The sequence below is a fragment of the Pagrus pagrus genome (genome assembly GCF_965226575.1).
Source record: "Pagrus pagrus genome assembly, chromosome: 4".
NCBI lineage: Eukaryota > Metazoa > Chordata > Actinopteri > Spariformes > Sparidae > Pagrus > Pagrus pagrus.
Window position 1 is genome coordinate 11,380,650 of NC_140188.1, and position 17,901 is coordinate 11,398,550.

Below are 17,901 nucleotides of genomic sequence, written 5' to 3' on the forward strand. Positions count from 1 at the left end.
GATGTTGCTATCCACGAGTGCCCAGTTGTCATTACTACATTATTACATCAGTACTCAGCTGTGCTGTAGTTATATTTTTCTAAATACCAGAGCCCGTCTAAGGTGCAAGCACAAGGTTTTGTTATGGCTTTATTTAAAGGTCACGTAACCACAGTTCCTTCTGTACAATACTTAAGCAAAGGTACACTCCACCACTGAGTTGACATCATGAATCATTCAACACACCTTAAATGTCAATATTGCACCTTTGACCATTCTGCTAGATTTTATTTTGTTGGGCTTTTTTTGGCGGATGCTTCAGTGATGATTAAATCTGTAAGAGCTTAACATGTATTTGATTTTCAACTGGATTATGCAAACTGTGAACATTTTTTTCCCTATAGAGAAAAACAGTGGTGCAGTAGTGCTCTGGTGTAATCCAGCACCACTACATCTACAGTACTCAGTAATTATGAGCTGGGCCACACCCATCTTTGATCTCAACTATACACCTGTATACGAATGTGGGCCAGGGGCGTAAAGCGTGAGGCCATCCCCCTTAATTATTGACCCCTTGTTTGCACCGGGACCATCTTCAAACTCTGCCTTCATTTTATTTTTTCTTCTGGCCTTTGACTTTTTGGCCTTTGGCATTGGACAGGACAGTTTAAGAGTGACAGGAAATGGGATGAGAGAGGGAGGCATGTCATGCAGCAGAGGTCCACAGGTCAGAGTTGAACCCAAGGCCATTGCGGCGGGGACAAAGTCTCTGTACAAGGGGCGCAGGCTCTACTAAGTGAACTACCACAGCGGCTTTCATTTTTTCTTCAATTTGATGTCAACTATTTGGACTGTAACTTGCAGGGTTATGATGCGATCCCGCTCGCAAAATCTGTCCACAGACAGACATATAGCTGGCAAAATGCTCAAAATTGCTTCTGTGGTATTTCCAACTCCAATAGGTGTCTCCAGGGCCCAATTTGCAAGGATGACACACACAAATACAGACTCACAAGGTGAAAACATTACCAGCCAAAAGCTGATGCAGCTTGTAAATATCCTTTTACGACTGCAATGCCTGTCTTTACACCTCTTTAGTGTTGTAAAGATCAGTTTAAAGGTCAAAGAACTCTGCAGAAGCGGAAGGACTTCTTTCTTCTGATACAAGTTCAACATATTAATATTGTTTGGTTGCTTGTACTGCAGCAACATTAAAAGGTGAGCGGGTTATCTGGAGCCAGAGTAACAAAATGTAAAGCAGACTTTAAGATTCCTCTGTTACCCTCTGCAACGCTGAACACACCGTGCTGGAGCTCTACACACCACTGAATACCTTTACTCTAAGTGATGCCTTGTGCATCACAATTACCCACACACAGCCCTGCATCAGACCGTGAGTTGACTTTTATGTTCATGTGAATGTGGGCCGCAGCAGCAGCCGATGACAGCTTAATTCCTGGGATGGGCCCCCCTCGCTGAGGCCCACCATTTGTCTGAGCTGACAGACGGAGATCAGGCTGAGGAGAGATGAGTGGGAACCCTCCTAGCGCGCTCAGGTTTCTGGGCGCTGTGAAAAGATTTGTCCAGGCCATTCAGATCTGATGGAGTTTCCCATGTTCAGCACCGCAGTGAGGTTTTTTGTCAAAGTGTTTGGATAATAAGCCCCTCTATCTTTCCCATCTCAGCATAAACAACAGGTACCAAACAGGTACACGTAAGGCTGATGTTGTGTTTAGTTTAAGTCCTTGATGCCACTGAGAACTACACGCCACAGTGTTGAACCTTTCTCTCGTCACAAACCGGGGGAAGCAAGGTCCCAAACAATTACTCTGGAAGAGGCAGGAAACAGGTGAATTGGGGGTAGAGACAGGGGAGTGGGATGAAATGAGCTGGAAAGAGGGGTGACCTCAGTTTAAAAAGGGTTGGGGAGGAGAGGTTTTGGGCCAACATGAGCATCTGAGGTAAAAGGGAGCAGAGGGAGCAGGATAAGAAGGATTAGGGGACGTGGGGAAAGAAGGTTGTACCACTTTGATAGAGGTCAGAGCGACCGGCAGACGAGGACAGGCAGGCGAGCATTGTTTTTTGAACATCTAATTTTGAGTCAAGTGCTGTTTTAGAGGAATGTGGTTAATGCAATGTTGACCTTGTGAAGATGACAGCGGAAAAACGTCTCTCGAGTGCTGAAATGACACGAACGTGCTTCGTCTTCCTGCTGATGAGTAATGCCGTCTCGGTCTCCACACAGTTTAATGGGTACAACTGTGACGCCAGCTACCACAGCAGGTTTCCTGGTGAGAATACAACACACACACTCTTCTGTTATTCAGCCTACAGCTGTGGAATATATACAGCTTTAATACATGGTTCATTACACACTGTGATGAGGCTGTAAGCAAATAAAAGGACAATTTTGTTAAGTCAACGGTTATAACATCGCTTATGAAGCATCTGTTACTGCTGTATAGATGGTTAATGAATGCTTACACACATGAACAAGGCTTACAGAGTGTTTATTTATTTATTTTTTATCATGTTATTAAGGATACAAAAGTTATGGATGCCTAATAGGAGGAGATTTAAAGGGCTTTAACTTGATAGAAATAATGTTCTTATGTCAACTTAAAATGACGTTATAAAGTGCTTAAAACCATTTATGATTATAAGTGCTTAATTGGGTACTTAAAACAAAGGGTTATCAGTACAAACGATAATGGAAAGTGCAATTTACTCGAGTACAGTTTTAATGGTAATAGTACTTGTGCTTTATTTTGATGTTTCACAGCTTAGAGTAGCAGTAAAAATACTTTACTACATTTACATCAAAACAAATAGGTTGATAAAAATATCTCTAACTTCTTACATTTCAAATACCAAATGAGCTCCACTTGAACCATCTACACGGTAAAATCTGACAAGATGACTTTGAAAAATCAAGGAAACAGAGTATTTCACGTAAAGTAGACCAATAAGTTTAAGTTGCTAAAACTTTTTAGCTCGTACAACTTAAAAATAAGAGTCTACCTTATTTTGTAATTCTGAGGAAATCGGTTTCCTGACTTTTTTAAAGCAAAGCGAACTTTTAAAATGTACAGCGTAGAGCATCTACTGTAAATGATGTACATGCAGTACATTTGACAGTTGCCTTTAAGTAAAACTGAACAGCGTGGCTTTTTGAATATTTCTCTCCATGTCACAGTTTCTACTGAGGAAACTGAGTTCATCGAAAAATGAGTTTTGATCTCAAAATACATTTTAAAAGTGGACAGGAGAACGATTACCTGAGAATCTCCAATGAAATGAATCTATATAATGTAAGTTATAAAAGCTACTTTAAAATTATTAGTCTACATTACATGAAAATTTGGAGGTAATCAGATTCCTAGATTATTTTAAGTAAAGTCACATTGTTAGACTTTAAAACTTGTGCATTTTCGAAGCTGTTTCTTTGTGTAGAAATTTACTTTTGATTGCTGTAAGAAATTAATATTAATATATCTGTATTATTCCACCAGAATTTTATTCCTGACAATATGAAAGGTCCTTCAAACAAACCTTCATGTTGGGAAATGAATAAGTTTTGAGCAGCTGCCTGAAAAGATAAAAATTAAAACAGTTCTAAATAATTAACATATTTTGAGACACTTTCCCTTTGGTGTCTGCAACTCTGCCTAAGGCCTTAATATGGAGACTACAATAACAAAACAATATAAAATTTAAGAAAGTAACACGAACACATCTCTGATAAGGACAAACTTTGAAGGAACCATATCGGCTGCGATCCATAAAACACTCAGTGGTTGTGGTTTTAATCTGTTCTTATTGATGCTTCTGTAAACGGGCTGATTTGGCCTCTGAGCGCCGTTGGTTGTCTCGTTTTGCTCTGAAACTTCACATCTGAAAGTGCAAATCGTCAGATCTCCTTTAAAGCCGATGAATATTAATGACTGTCTCACCTTCACAGCAGTGTTTGCGTTTAAGTTACTATTTAAAGTGTTTTTTCTCAGCCCACTGTATCTAAGTTACAAGGTAATATAGAGAAAAATCCTGGTCTTTATGGTTCAAGAGTCCAGCTGGGTTCCAGCCTCACCATGTAATCAGGGACTATTTTACGCCTCAGATGTCAGATAAGAGGTAAAGTAAGGCGGCAGTGCTCTGGGAGTCAGGGGCCAGTCTCACCGCACTTTCAACACATTTCCCTCTAAATTTCAAATTGCATAGATTTCATTTTCAATCCAAATCAACACTTGTGACCCACGCATGAGCATTTATGTATCTGCAATTTGAGTGATAATCATTATATAAAAATGTAGGGAGCGAGCACAAACTGCTTTTGTAACACAAAGTTAAAAAAGCTATGTTAAATTTCTCTGCCTCCAGGCGAGCGTGACATCAGCGTGTACTGCGGCGTTCAGACCATCACCTTGAAGATCAACTTCTGCCCCGTGCTCTTCTCCGGCTACACCGAGGCAGATCTGGCCTTGAATGGTCACCACAGCGATGCCCAATGCCGTGGCTTCATCAACAATAACACCTTCCCCACGGCGGTCCTGTTCAGCATCAGCCTCAGCACTCTGGAGGCCTGCGGTAACAGCCTGGTGGTAAAGAATACACAAACACAAGAGCAGGGTTTTAATACAATCAATAAGCTACTCGATCGTGTTGTTTATCGATTTGGGAGAAAGCAAAGGGACACGGCTGAGATGTTTCTCTCTGCAGGTCAGCACAGCCTACGGGGCCAATGCCTATGGGAACATGTCGCTGGTACAAATTGGGAATGTCTCGGGTTATATCGACACCCCTGACCCACCAGCTATCATCAGCTACCTGCCTGGTTTGTTGTATAAATTCAGCTGCAGCTACCCGCTGGAGTACCTGGTCAATAACTCCCAGCTGGCATCGTAAGTCTCTGCCGACAGAAAACCTTGACCTTTGAGGATTTACTCACGGGATTTGGGGTTACGATTCATTCATTTAATCAGGAATTAATTAAGATTTGTTAATTGTTCTGCTAAACTGTGGCAGCAGCCTGGTTGAAAAGCCTGCGTGGGTTCGTGCCTCGTGGTATTGTGAGAGCCATTTATTTCAGAATGCAGGTGTACACATCTCTGAACTGTCACGTAAATAAATAAATGAAAATGGCAAAACTCTGCTTTCAAAGTAATGTTGATGAAATTAACGTGCACAAAAGATGAATTATGGAGAAATGGTTAAATACGTATGCTGCATTTCTTCACAGCTCCTCTGCTGCTGTGTCTGTCAAGGACAGCAACGGTACATTTGTGAGCACGTTGAGTATGATCCTGTACAACGTGAGTACGCAGCTGTGTTCAACTAACTTACTTATGCATAATAATTTCCCTACAGCATTGAACTGTGACGTCTATGAACATTTTTCATGAGGTGAAACACATTTTTGTCTTTCATGAATCCGTTAAAGGTGCCCTATGTGACAATTTCTATGCATTAATCACTATTTTATTGGCCAAATGTGAGCAGATGATGAAGAATGAGACCTTCGCCGTGTCTCAGTGGCCTATACAGTCCTGTGGATGATTTGTTTAGTAGTTTAATGCTGCTGGACTGTGAGTTTCTGTCGACTTTATACACGTTCTCGTCTCAGTGCCCCTCTCTCTGCTCCACTAACAGAAAGCAATAGCTGATGTTAATTTAGAAATAAAGTCTGCAAACATAAACGACTGACTTACAGCACAACACAGAAGCTCCACAGAGCCCCTTTCACTATTTTAAGAAGTATTTCACCAGATTTGTCTGGTTTCTTATTGTTTACAAGACCCATTAAGACCAAAACCATCAATGAATTGTATGTTCCTTCACCATGATGAAAAAACTAAACTATATTTGTCTAATTTCTAGAAAATTAAGTAACGTTTCCTAAAACTACAGTGCCTCACACTTTTGTTTTATAAAGGGATTTATTGACGAGGTATCACTTTACAATAACCATTATTAATAAATGGTAAGATTGTAGTTAATTAAACTTTAGTTAATAGTTATAGTACCATGAACAAACAATGACATGCTTTATGAACCATTTGTTAAGCTATTGGTTATTGTAAAGTTGCAACTGATGTAATGTGATGAAATAGGCCTTATACTTTAACGCTCATTACGTCAGGACTGAGCCCCTCTTTGACGTTCAAACGTTTCTTATTTCGAGTGAAAAACAAACCATTTTTCTTTTCCTTTTCTTCTTCCTCTCTCCATTTTTGACTCTTCCCTGCTCAGGATTCAACGTACAATCAGCCTCTCTCCATCCCCATGGCTGGACTGGCTCTGAAAACCAGAGTATTTGCCGCTGTGAAAGCCACAAACTTGGACAGACGGTACCCGCTAACATCCAGCTTTTTCACTATCACATATTGATTTTCAGATATGATAAATCTTAGAAGTAGAAAAGAGCCAGAAAAATGTTGCCTTTACAACATACACAGCGTAGCAGAGATGATATTTTCATCGATCACAGCATCTTTCCCACCATCATTTTTACAGATTTAGTCCTTTTTTTGCCTACATTCATTACGCCATTATGTTATTATTCTACGTGAAGGCGCCAGTCTGCGGCAGAGAAAGACTTGATCTGTGCTTTCCCATGTGCAGTTAGATCTCTATCCTTCATCCCATCTCACAGTTTTGTCCCTCTGCAGGTGGAACATCTTGATGGACTACTGTTACACAACCCCCTCAGGGAATCCTAATGATGAACTCCGCTATGACCTTTTCTTTGGGTAATCTTGTGTTTTTTCCCCCCCTCAAGATGATGACTTGATAAACCACAAAAGGGAGTCATTTTCTATTCAGGCTCGCCAAACGGCTTATCCCGAATGAATGCTTCTCAATGAGTGCTTAAGCATACATCTAGACGTCAAATCTGTCATTTTCAGTGTGTGCATGTGCATATTTGTGTCGTACTCGTTTGACACAGCTGCTACAAAGACCCACAGACGACGGTTTTCGAGAACGGGAAGAGTCAGATGGGACGTTTTTCCTTCGAGGTTTTCCGTTTTGTTAAACACAGACACCAGAAGATGTCGACGGTGTTTTTGCACTGTGTCACCAAGCTTTGCCGAGCAGACGACTGCATCATGCTCATGCCAGTAAGAGTAAAAATCATGAATCTCGGTTTGTGACTCCCTCTGTGCCTCCTGACCTCAATGAGGACTGAAATCTGATGATGTGATTGGCAGATTTGTGGGCGACGGCGCAGGCGGGATGAAGGGGAGAGCCTTGATTCTCCACCGGCGGCATCTGGGAACGCCGTCATCACCGCAGGGCCAATCATCACCAGGAGTGGTAAGAATAGTAATCTGACTCTGAGAGGAATAGGCCGACATTTTGGGAAAGAGTTAGACGCAGAGGATAATCAATACCATTCACATGTCTGTACGCTAAATTTGAAGCTACAGCCAATTAGCTTAGCTTAGCATAAGTCTGGAAACTGTTGTGGCTCTGTCCAAATGTGAAAGAGAATCTTTTCTACCAGTATCTCTAAAGATCACTAATAAATATGTTATATCTGGTGGGTTTAGTCTGCACAAAAGTGAAACACACTGGATGTAATGAAACAGTAATGTAACCTGGGAAGTTTTCTGAATGCTAACGTTAGCTAATTGGTTTTTAAATGTGCTGTTTTATTTTTTAAAATGTGGCCCAATGTCCCTCCTGATTTTAAACAATTCGGCAGATTTCCGTCATTTATCCCAGCGTGACATCAGAGGAAAATGGCCGCTGTGTGAATATGGTCTATAGAAATAGTCTGGCACATGACGCCCTGCAAAACTACAAATTTTTGTACACATTAAACAGACAATATAAAATGTGTTAATAATGCTGCGCTGTAGTCAAAGTTGCTGGTTAGAATTTCCCAAATTTTCAAACTTCAAAACAAAAGACACGGCTGACAAACATTGTATTTATTAGAGAGTTTTAGATGTGCTGTTATAGAGGTTTTATTATCTTTGGACAAAGCCAAGCTATCTCTTTGACCAGTTTTTGAGTTTTTATGTTAAGCTAAGCCCACTGTCTGTCTCCTGAAAGTTCACAAGAAAGTAATTAAACACATTTTCCAAAATGTCAAGGTATTCATCCAAACCTAGATCGATCAATACACCGACAGAGCCATTGAAGATTAAAGTATCTGTAAAGAAAAGTAAGATAATATTCTAACGCTTTTAAAATCCTTTTTCAGATGAAACTCCTGTCAACAACTCCCAACTTGGTAAGCTCCCTTATGCAACGTTACAAAACATTAAAGGTTTAAACTATCACCCGTGACTAAGTCCTCAGGTAGGGGGTGAAGACAGCAGATACTCATGGAAATTGGTGATTTAAGGCAACAACAAAAAGGTTCCACTTCACAAACTCAGCTCATGTTAAGCTCATGTCAATGAACCTGTTTCAAGTTTCTGCTTTTCTTCACCTTTCCCTCCCGCAGCATCTGGAGACCCCTCCCGGCCGATGAACCCGACGACCAGCACTCTGATCTCAGGCGTGGTCATCCTGGGCGGGGTCAGCGTGGCCTTCTTCCTGCTGTCGGTCCGCCTCCTGCTGAAGTCCCACCTCCCAACATCCACGGCCTCAGGAGTCTTGAACCCTGGCTTCAAATGATGAACATCTGTATATAAAGATATCCTGGTACTGATGACATGTGCAGTCCACAGACTTAAACAAACTGTACATGTGCATGTGCATGAGCGCTCGCCTTTGTATACATATTATTAGATGTGTTTATTGTGCTGTAGGTGTTGTGTATTTATTGCCTTCAATACCTCATTGTTGTTTTTTCCTTATATTTTGTTGTTCGATCGATTACAGTGTTTTTACGGAAGCTTTACACTCGTAATTCTGATGCAAATGGAAGAAACATTAATCTTTACAACTTGTAATAAAAGACATCAGATCTGTGTGTGTAACTTTCCCTTTATTTGTTTCATGTGAACTGGTTGTGACCAACAGTTATGCTCGATTAAAATGAATAATTTTTCTCTTATTTTCACAGATATTATAGCATTTTTTTATTATTTTTTGACAAGTCTGTTAATGAAGAAAAGAAAAAAAACTGAATGAAACTGGAATATAAACCATTATCACAAAAGAGTTGCTTAATTTTTTTGTTTCACTGTCATAGCTTTTATACCATTTTAACCCTGTATAATGAAAATCAAGAAAAAAAAGAGATTTTATCAGGTTTAAAGTACTTTGTCAAACTTGTACACATTCTAAATAAATATTTCAACACTTCAAGATATATTTTATTTCGCTTACTACGTGAAAGTTTGTACGTGTCATAGGCTGTGTATTGACATTTCAACAAAACGTGTCATATCACATTCACGTTACATTTTTATGATCTGACTTAAATATCTTGAAGTGGAGCTGACGGTGGTGAGTTAGGTGAGAAGGCTGCCAAGCCAGTGACTGCAGTTCAGGTCTGTGTTTCAACATTTGTCGGTGCGAAAGCATGTGGGTATTTAAAGGACATCTTGGGACAATTTCCAGCCGTGTTTGTGGTGCAAGTAAATAGATATTTTGGACAGGAAGTCACATCTCCATCTGTGTTTGTGGTGACCGAAAGAGGTATTAGCGCAGTGTTGTCTCGAGATAAACTGAACATAAAGAAACGTAAATTTGCTGCATAAAGAAAAGAAAAAGATTCAGAAACATTCACTGAGCTTTTGCTGATTTTGTCACCCTTGAACAGAGCCTGGTTATCTGTTTTCCTCCCCGTTTCCAGTCTTTAGGCTAAGCTAAGCTAACCACGATAGACTGTTTATGTTAGCTAATGTTAGCTGAGTAACTCTTGGCAAGAGAGCAAAAAACGGATAGAGTATCCTGGTATTTGGAAAACACTTAGACTGTGTCTAAAATTTAAAAGTTCAGGAACTGGCTGCTGTTGTTTTCCGAGGTCAAGAATGAGCTGCCAAGTTGACATATCAAGACCAGAACTGGATTCAAACGATAGAAAGAAGTGGTAAGAAATGTTATAATTGTAACTGTAACTATAATTTAGTGGCATCATGTCGCTGACTAGAACAGTCTCAAAATGCGGTGAGTTTGAATTTTGCCGATAAACAGATAAAATATTCTTGAGCAAACCTTTATAGTTCTCGTCTTTAAGCTGAATAAACCGCTTTAAAATCCAGTATATTATCTGAAAATGTATATTCACAATGCTCAGCTCATAAAAAGTTGATATTTTGGAGGTGGTGTTCACATGACAGCGACAATATGTAACGTCAATATAACTGTACGATTTTATATTTAAGCTTGCACGCACCACCTTAATGACGGCCGACCCATGAAACCTTTTTGTATTTTGCGTATAATAATACTTGTAATAGGTTTCATGTAATTTCCTCTGTGATTAATGTGACTACGATCAGAAAAGTTTACTCTTTAATACTGGCACATATCTTTGAAAGTTTCCCAAATGTCATGGCCTCACGGGTGTTCAATCTCCAGGAAAATGAACAAAATACCAGCCGCTGCCAGAGCTCATTTGATGACTGCCAGAATTAATCTTTCAATTTTTCCCGTATTGATTTTCCTTTCCGATGACCTATATAAATGTCTGTTGGCGTCAGCTGCGTCTCACGTGTCCAACTCCGAGGCTGTTTTTGTGACCCGCGCGGCCCTGCTGCATTCACTGCTCTTTATCACTCTAATCCCTCATTTCAACAGCCATTTTGTGATGTATTCAGCGTCCACAATGACCGCAGATAAACTGAAATGAGAGGAATTCATGTTATCATCCACCCTCTCAGTTTACTATCAGCGATAATTGATTAAACCCTTCTCCCAAAATGGAAATGAGGCCTGGATTTGGTTTTTGAATGTTGAGGCCAAATTCAGGTGAGTCAACACCACAGAAAACTTTTTTTTTTAAAGACCTGTGGAGTAAATATGAGAGTGTGTGAAGAAGGTCTCATAGCATGTTTAAGCGCACGCGTCATGAACAATAATAACGTGCCCTGCATTCGACAAAAGATTGAAGGAGACGCCCATCCTCCAACTTGACCCCATATCGGAGCTTTCTCTTCCCAGGTGGCTCACCTGACAAGATCAGGTTTCCGACTGTCCTTCAATCATTTGCTTTTAGTTAAATCTCGACATTCACCTCATTTTAAAAGATGCTCCAAACATCTGGGCATCTGTACTTTGACTCACAAGCACAAAGAGAAATATTCTAATGTAAATCTTTTGTTATTTATGCTTCAAAAATAAAAAATCACAAGGTTTAAACCTGATAAATGTCAGTCTGACTAACAAATTCGTTGATTGAAGTATGACAGGAAATGATCAGAATCAAAAGCCGTCATATAAAATGTCTTTTGTGCCAATTTGTCAAAATAAGGGTCACCCAGCTCCCATTAAACCACCAAACACCTCACAAGACAACAGGTCCTCTTTCCTCCATTATGCGTGAGCTGAATAGAAACCATGCATACTCTTACTTTATTAAGTTTCATATAAGCAGGCGAAGGCATTTCACACACAGTCACAAAGCCGTACTGACATTGTTAAAGCATGTAACTTTGAAGGGGGCTGTGTTGGGTTTCATCATTTTGCCTCCAGCAGAGGACCACCGCCACAAAAAGTGAATTGTTTACGGAAACACTGAGGCAGCCCCGCCAAAGTGACACTGACCCTGTTTCCATCCAATCCTACGGCAGTGTTGTGACCACACCGCTGTCAGGTTCACCATATATAAAACAGCCGCCTGCTCTCTTATCTTAAACCAGCAAAGAGACGTAGGAGGTAAGATCCAGGCTGAGATGCAAACAGTTTCATGATTGACAGCTCTGGATTAAGCATCTAAATTTGGACCTTCATGACTGGACTGACAGATGTTTCCTTCTGCATTGTGCTGGATTCATTAAGATTTTCTTCTGTATCTGACATGTGTGTGTTTGCCTCAGCTTTCTCACACAGGGCAGAACACTGAGATGGCTTTATTCAGCTTCCTCATCCTGACCTCCTTGTGTATTGCGGGCCGAGAGGCCCTCAGCTTATCGGACTGCGGAGCGTACGCCAGACGACCAGGTGAGATGGCCGTGACCTTCATGCTCACACTTTTGTTTTGTGTTAAAGAGGTCATATTGATTTTAGTTCAGATGTAGACCTTTAGGGAGGCCGTATTGATTTTAGTTTATGTCAGATATCTAATTAACACACTTGAAAGAGTGTTAATTACACTGTTAGATATGTTTACAGAGGAGACAGAGATGCTGAGTCTTCTTGTGCAACTAGATTTGCAATTTTAAATGTATTTTCATATGAAGTTACACAATATTCAACTGTATTTGTCCATACATGCAAAACAATCCGAATGTGCATGTGCAATAGTTTGGATTAGAGAAATGCGAATGAAATATCAATAACAGTTTGATTTTATCATCATCAGAACACACCGATATCTCTGTGGTTTGTGGCACATCTGCCATCGACCTTGCGATCCAAGTCTGCCCAGTTATCTACACCGGCTACAACAAGAGCCTACTGATCCTCAACCACATCCACAATGATGTGGACTGTCGGGGGACGCTGGACACCTCGGTGACTCCTCCTGTGCTGAGATTCAGCTTCCCAATCAGAGAGGGAAACGCCTGCGGGAGCAACTTCTTGGTGAGTGTTGCATCAATGGAGTGTCCTGATCTGAAGTCATGAGGGATGGGACTTGTTGACCTTTAGCTGAGGAGAGTTAGAGCAGATTTAGGAAATTGAGTGCCGTGTTTCTGGGCCAGGTAAGAAGAAGAAGAAGAAGAAGAAGAAGAAGAAGAAGGAGAGAGTGATTTTCTGCCAGATATGCATGAGGAAAATCAGTCTGCTCTTGACTTAATGTTACACACACACACGCAATCCCACCAGCCTCAAAGTTGTTCCACTTTTCTGGCTGTGATTTCATCACAGCTGCCTGCTGTGTCAGAGACGTTTGCGGACATCGATTTTTAACCATTTCTTAAATAATCATGTCTCCTTTGAATAATTCCTCAGACCACTAGTGCGCCCGGGACGGGAATATTCTCCGACTTCTCCAACATCCAGACGGTCAACGTCAGCGGGGTGATCCGATCCTTCGACCCAACCATCGGGATGATCACCTACAACGCAGAGCTCAAGTATTACTATTCATGTGCTTATCCTCTGGAGTATCTCATCAACAACACCCAGGTGGATGTGTAAGTTCTGATATGTGGGTTAAAAAATACATTAAGTCTTAAGTTTCACCAGCGTGCCAAGTGTGATCTCACTCCTTTCTTCCTTTGCAGGTCATCCTCCTCCATTGCTTTGAAGGACAACAATGGGAGCTTCATCAGCACCCTCAGCATGTCCATGTACCAGGTGCCACCTTACACCTTTCTCACATTATACCCTCATTTCCGCCTGGCACCGACGTAAACTGTAACTCCAGAAGATCTAGAGCTTGCATAACGTTCACCTTCTCTTCCTTTGCCAGGATATTAATTACACCAAGCCCCTGTCCATGCCACCTCTGGGCCTCGAGCTGAGAACAGACATCTACGTTCAGGTGGTCGCATCCAACCTGACATCCCAGTAAGAACCATTAACCTTATCTGACACCTGCAGCTTCTTTCTTTGTGTGGTTCTGACCTGGACCTGTTTTTATCAAACATCAGTTGAAACACTTGTACTTTATTTGAGTATTTCCATTTAAGGCAACTTTACACTTTTAGTCCACTACATTAACACGATCAAACCAGATGTGAACACATTTTTGGGTTGTTAAAAGTTCAAAGTTGCACCAAAGAGACGTTTCCACTTTAAACTTCTCACAAGATTTTGTTCAAATAACTACTAGAGGCCCAGAGAGGTCTAACGATCTAATATTTTTTTAACAGTTTATCATACCCATGTACAAAAAATGTGCTCTTTTGCTGAGGTGGTGCCCACAAGAGCCTGAGTGATGCAATAATTATAACGATAGGGAAAGCCTAGTGCTCAAGTGAGTGCAAAGAGCCAATCAGAGTATTTATCAAGCCAATCAAGTATTTAACCTACATCTACCGTATCGGTCATTTTTTCACAAAGAAGAAAATCTTAGATTTTACTTCAAAGCAAACTTTTGAATTTCAAAATGTTTGAATTTCTCCAGAATCAATCAGGAAGTTGAATTAACAATATATGGATGAAGAAATAACCTGGCTAAGATGGAAACAAAGAAATCTCACTGCGAGTACATGAAAATGGTAGAGAAGACAGCTTCACATTTACACAAGTGCAGATAATGGAGGAAAATTATTGTAAACAAAATCAATTGTACACTTGAAAGAAAAAAAAAAAACATCTAACAGAAATAATAGAGTGGAACCAGCCTATTGTGATTTTTATGCATTCACTCTCAGCAGGTGTGTGCTCCCCTCTGTCTCTGTGCGCAGTCGTCAAGGATCTGCTCCAAAGCAACATGAAAAACTTGTTTTCACTGTAAGAAAATAGATAAAAAAGCTCGTGAGCGGGTTGACTTTCAGGAGTTTGATAAAAACAGGTCCGGGATGTCTGCCATATACGGATGGCTGAGTGAATGTCTCGATCAGAGGTTTTTCAAAGTGGGAGATGGGCTGCAGATAGTTTCAGGGGAGGCTCTGTGAATGAAGGGGGAAAGGAGATCACATAGAAAAGCCTAAATGTGTTTTAGTAGTTTTTAGGATTTCTACTGTTTTCTAATAAATGCCCGAGGACAGACCTTTTTAATGCATTTGCTGTAGACAAACATCAATATTAGGCCATCGTAGCTCCATTGGAGTGTCTACAGGGTCAAACAACATACTCATGACCCCACAGGCATCCAGGAATTGAGCAAAATTAAACATGTAAGCTGAGGGGGGACCTTTTTTCCAAGCTCCCACAGTCTCAGGCTTTGAAAACCCGCTGGTCTAGATTAGCAGAAGATGTGTTCCAGCTCTCGTAGTCTCCAAACACGACTGTGTCTTGATAGATTGTAAATTTGAGGATTCCACCTGTGACCTGGAGTCTCTGACTCGGTGCTGGGGACCTCATTCTTTCTCCACAGGTACTTTGTTCTCCTGGACCGGTGCTACGCCTCGGTGAATCCGCAGCCCACCAACTCCACCTTCTTTAATCTCTTTGTCTCGTAAGTCACAAAAACACCTCACGAAGTTCTGTCAAAAAACAGCATGAGCTGCCTGCTAATTGTGCCACTTGGTTTTCACCCAGTCTTTCAAGGATTGATAATGGGTTCTGTCTCTCGCTTCAGCAGTCCAGCTTTAAATTTAAACCTTTACACGTATCTACAGGTTTTACTCTCTTGCCCTCTCGCAATAAGTGCAGCTCAGCTACCTCTAAATCCAAAGGGAGTCTTGATTTCATCTTCCTGCCTTTCTTTCATTAATACACTGCCTGTATGTGATGTACAAATGGGGCACTTGTGAGGTTCGCCTTCTATTGAAAGGTGCTCCATAGATCAGCTCACCACCATGCTGGAGAACGGGGAAAGCCAGAAGGCACGCTTCCACTTCCCGGCGTTTCGCTTCATCGAGCAGCAGAATGAGACCCTCTCCACCTACTATCTGCACTGCATCACCCGACTCTGCGAGCGCAGCACCTGCAGCACCTTCAAGGTAGGAAGATCACACATGCATGTCAAGCAGAAATCTCCACTCGCCCCCAACCAGTTCATCATATCGTGTGTCTCCGTCTGGTTTGATCCACAGCAATGCAACAGGAGGAGGAGGAGGAGCGAGGAGTCCACGGTCGTCCAGGAGAGCGTCACTGAGCCGTCTGTGCTCACGGTGGCTATAAGGACCAAGACAGAAACCTGTATGTCCCTTTTTTTGTGCAAATTAGTAGTTACTAATGCTTTTATTGTGTAAATAACGTCTACATTTCAAAATAAGTCCCCATCTACTTCAGTTGTTGAGTACTGAATCGACGCTCCAGAAATGTTTTGTGGACTTTAAATGAACAAAATTCTAATTTTTGGTGAACTTTTCCTTTAAATGGAGAAGAAAAATATAGATTAAAACACTAAATAAAAGAAGTCCAGTCACCGCATAAGACTACATCACAAACATTCATTAAAATGTAAAACGTAAAATCACTTAAATGATCCAGAAAGCTTGTGAAGTGCTGCCCACATGTATTTAACACACGTTAAAACCACTCATCACACCTCAGCTTTCTCTCTCTTTCTCTCTATTGTTCCATTTTTTTTGTCAAATCTAACATTTTGGATATAATCTCCCTCATAATAAAGTCCAGACTTCTTCTTGTCTTTCTTGCAGCCATTGTCTCCAAAGAAGAGGGTGAGTGTGTTATTTATTAACTTGACTGTCATTCACAAAGTTTTTTATTAATTAGATTCCTCCAGAAATGAAAAGCACTTCTTATCTGCAGCGAGTCATAATGTCTTCTGTTGTCTGCTGGAATTAAACATCCCATAATGGTGTCACTCTCGTTTTGTGCACAGCGCTGTCTGCTGGCCAGTCTGATGGCAAGGGCGCGTCTGTTGGCCTGGGGATCGCTGTGGCTGTCCTCATTGTGATAGGGGTGGCAGCCATTTTGATGGCGGCAACTTTTTATCGAAAGCTGCAGCGGCTAAGCTAGCAGCAGCTGCCCCTGATGTGGATTGAATAAATGAGTTTGACAGGGGGGCATTCACATACTGGTGGAGGTGCATAATGTACATATGTAGGACTCTGCTGTACTGAATCAAACTATTGATCGAAGCACTTAATGTTTCTTTCTAATCCTTCATGGACTGTTATGGAAGGTGAAGTCTGAATAATGCACTTAAGAAAGTAGGGCTGCAACTAATTATTATTTGCCTTATTGATTGATCTGTCAATTATTTTTCTCTATCTTTAAATTCAGACAATGGTGCAAAGAAGTTGGTCAGTGTATCCCAAAGCCCAAGATGTTGTCCTCACGTGCAGGGCTCCAGGCAAACGTTTTACACTGGTTGCACATAATTTAGGTGCACCCAATAACATTTAATTTGGTTTTAATTGCAGCACACGCAATTTCCTATGTGGAAATGTGTGTGCTCAATGTGCTCAAACCGATTAATCGATTATCAGAAATGTAATAGTCGACAACTAATCGATAAATTGTTGCAGCTCTAAAAGAAAGACGGAACAAAAAGAAAGACAGATGTTTAGTTGTCATTTTAAAAGAATACTTCGACATTTTGGGAAATACACTTGTATGATACTTGGTAAACTTGCAAATAAATTGTCTAGAAAGAATTTCTATAAATGATAAATTCTCTATTTCGCATTTGTTTATATTAAACAAACAAGACAATTAATTATTGAGCTTTAGAAGTGTTGCTAGGTGAACTTACCATTGGACGGAGCTAGGCTAGCTGTTTCCCCTCTTTTTTTCCAGTATTTGTGCTAAGCTTAGCTAACCTGTCTACATGTTTGGACGTGACATTGGCATCGCCCTTCTCATCGAACTCTCTGCAAGACAGCCAATGAGCGTATTTTCCCAAAATGTTGAACTTTTTCTTTAGGCTCCTGCAACAAATTTTTAATTCTTACGATTTTTGTGTCACTTTGTCGGGGAGTAAATCCTCTTTGATTCAAGTGCATGTTGTTTATTTTACCTACAGTTCATAAAAAAATGTCTACATCTGTGTATGACTCATGAACCTGCATGACACAGACAGTGGATTGCACTTTTTGTAACGACTTCCCAAGCAGCAGATACTATTTTGTGCAAGCGAGTGCTGAAATGTTGCATGTTTTATGTAGAAACGCATGTGTAACTGATTCTAGATGCGGAAATGAGTCCTGCGTTCTGAAAGTATGACATGAAATGCAAATGATACCAAGAGAACGAGCGGGTTGAATTTAGTAATTTATTTTGCTTTGTTTGCTTCAGGGGAGTTTTATTTAGCTTTAATACATGTAACAATGTTAAATC

General features: G+C 40.7%; 2 protein-coding genes across 2 annotated transcripts; both read left to right on the plus strand.

The window, feature by feature from the left end:
- Positions 1-2,131: 2,131 nt before the first annotated feature.
- On the plus strand, positions 2,132-8,649 carry LOC311256159 (zona pellucida-like domain-containing protein 1; the record flags this gene model as incomplete). Its single annotated transcript, XM_084351002.1, has 10 exons — positions 2,132-2,270; positions 4,357-4,577; positions 4,696-4,877; positions 5,216-5,288; positions 6,226-6,323; positions 6,645-6,725; positions 6,923-7,094; positions 7,185-7,290; positions 8,186-8,215; positions 8,432-8,649. 10 exons carry the CDS (start codon positions 2,132-2,134, stop codon positions 8,602-8,604), a joined length of 1,275 nt encoding a protein of 424 aa, XP_084207128.1. The 3' UTR covers positions 8,605-8,649.
- A 3,293-nt stretch (positions 8,650-11,942) lies between these two features.
- LOC311255953 (zona pellucida-like domain-containing protein 1) lies at positions 11,943-16,767 on the plus strand (the record flags this gene model as incomplete). The annotated part of the gene is made up of 10 exons (XM_084350661.1): positions 11,943-12,039; positions 12,401-12,621; positions 12,991-13,175; positions 13,266-13,338; positions 13,454-13,551; positions 15,026-15,106; positions 15,425-15,593; positions 15,687-15,792; positions 16,257-16,277; positions 16,442-16,767. The coding sequence occupies 10 exons, from the start codon at positions 11,943-11,945 to the stop codon at positions 16,576-16,578; spliced, it is 1,188 nt and encodes a 395-aa protein (XP_084206787.1). The 3' UTR covers positions 16,579-16,767.
- Positions 16,768-17,901: the final 1,134 nt, after the last annotated feature.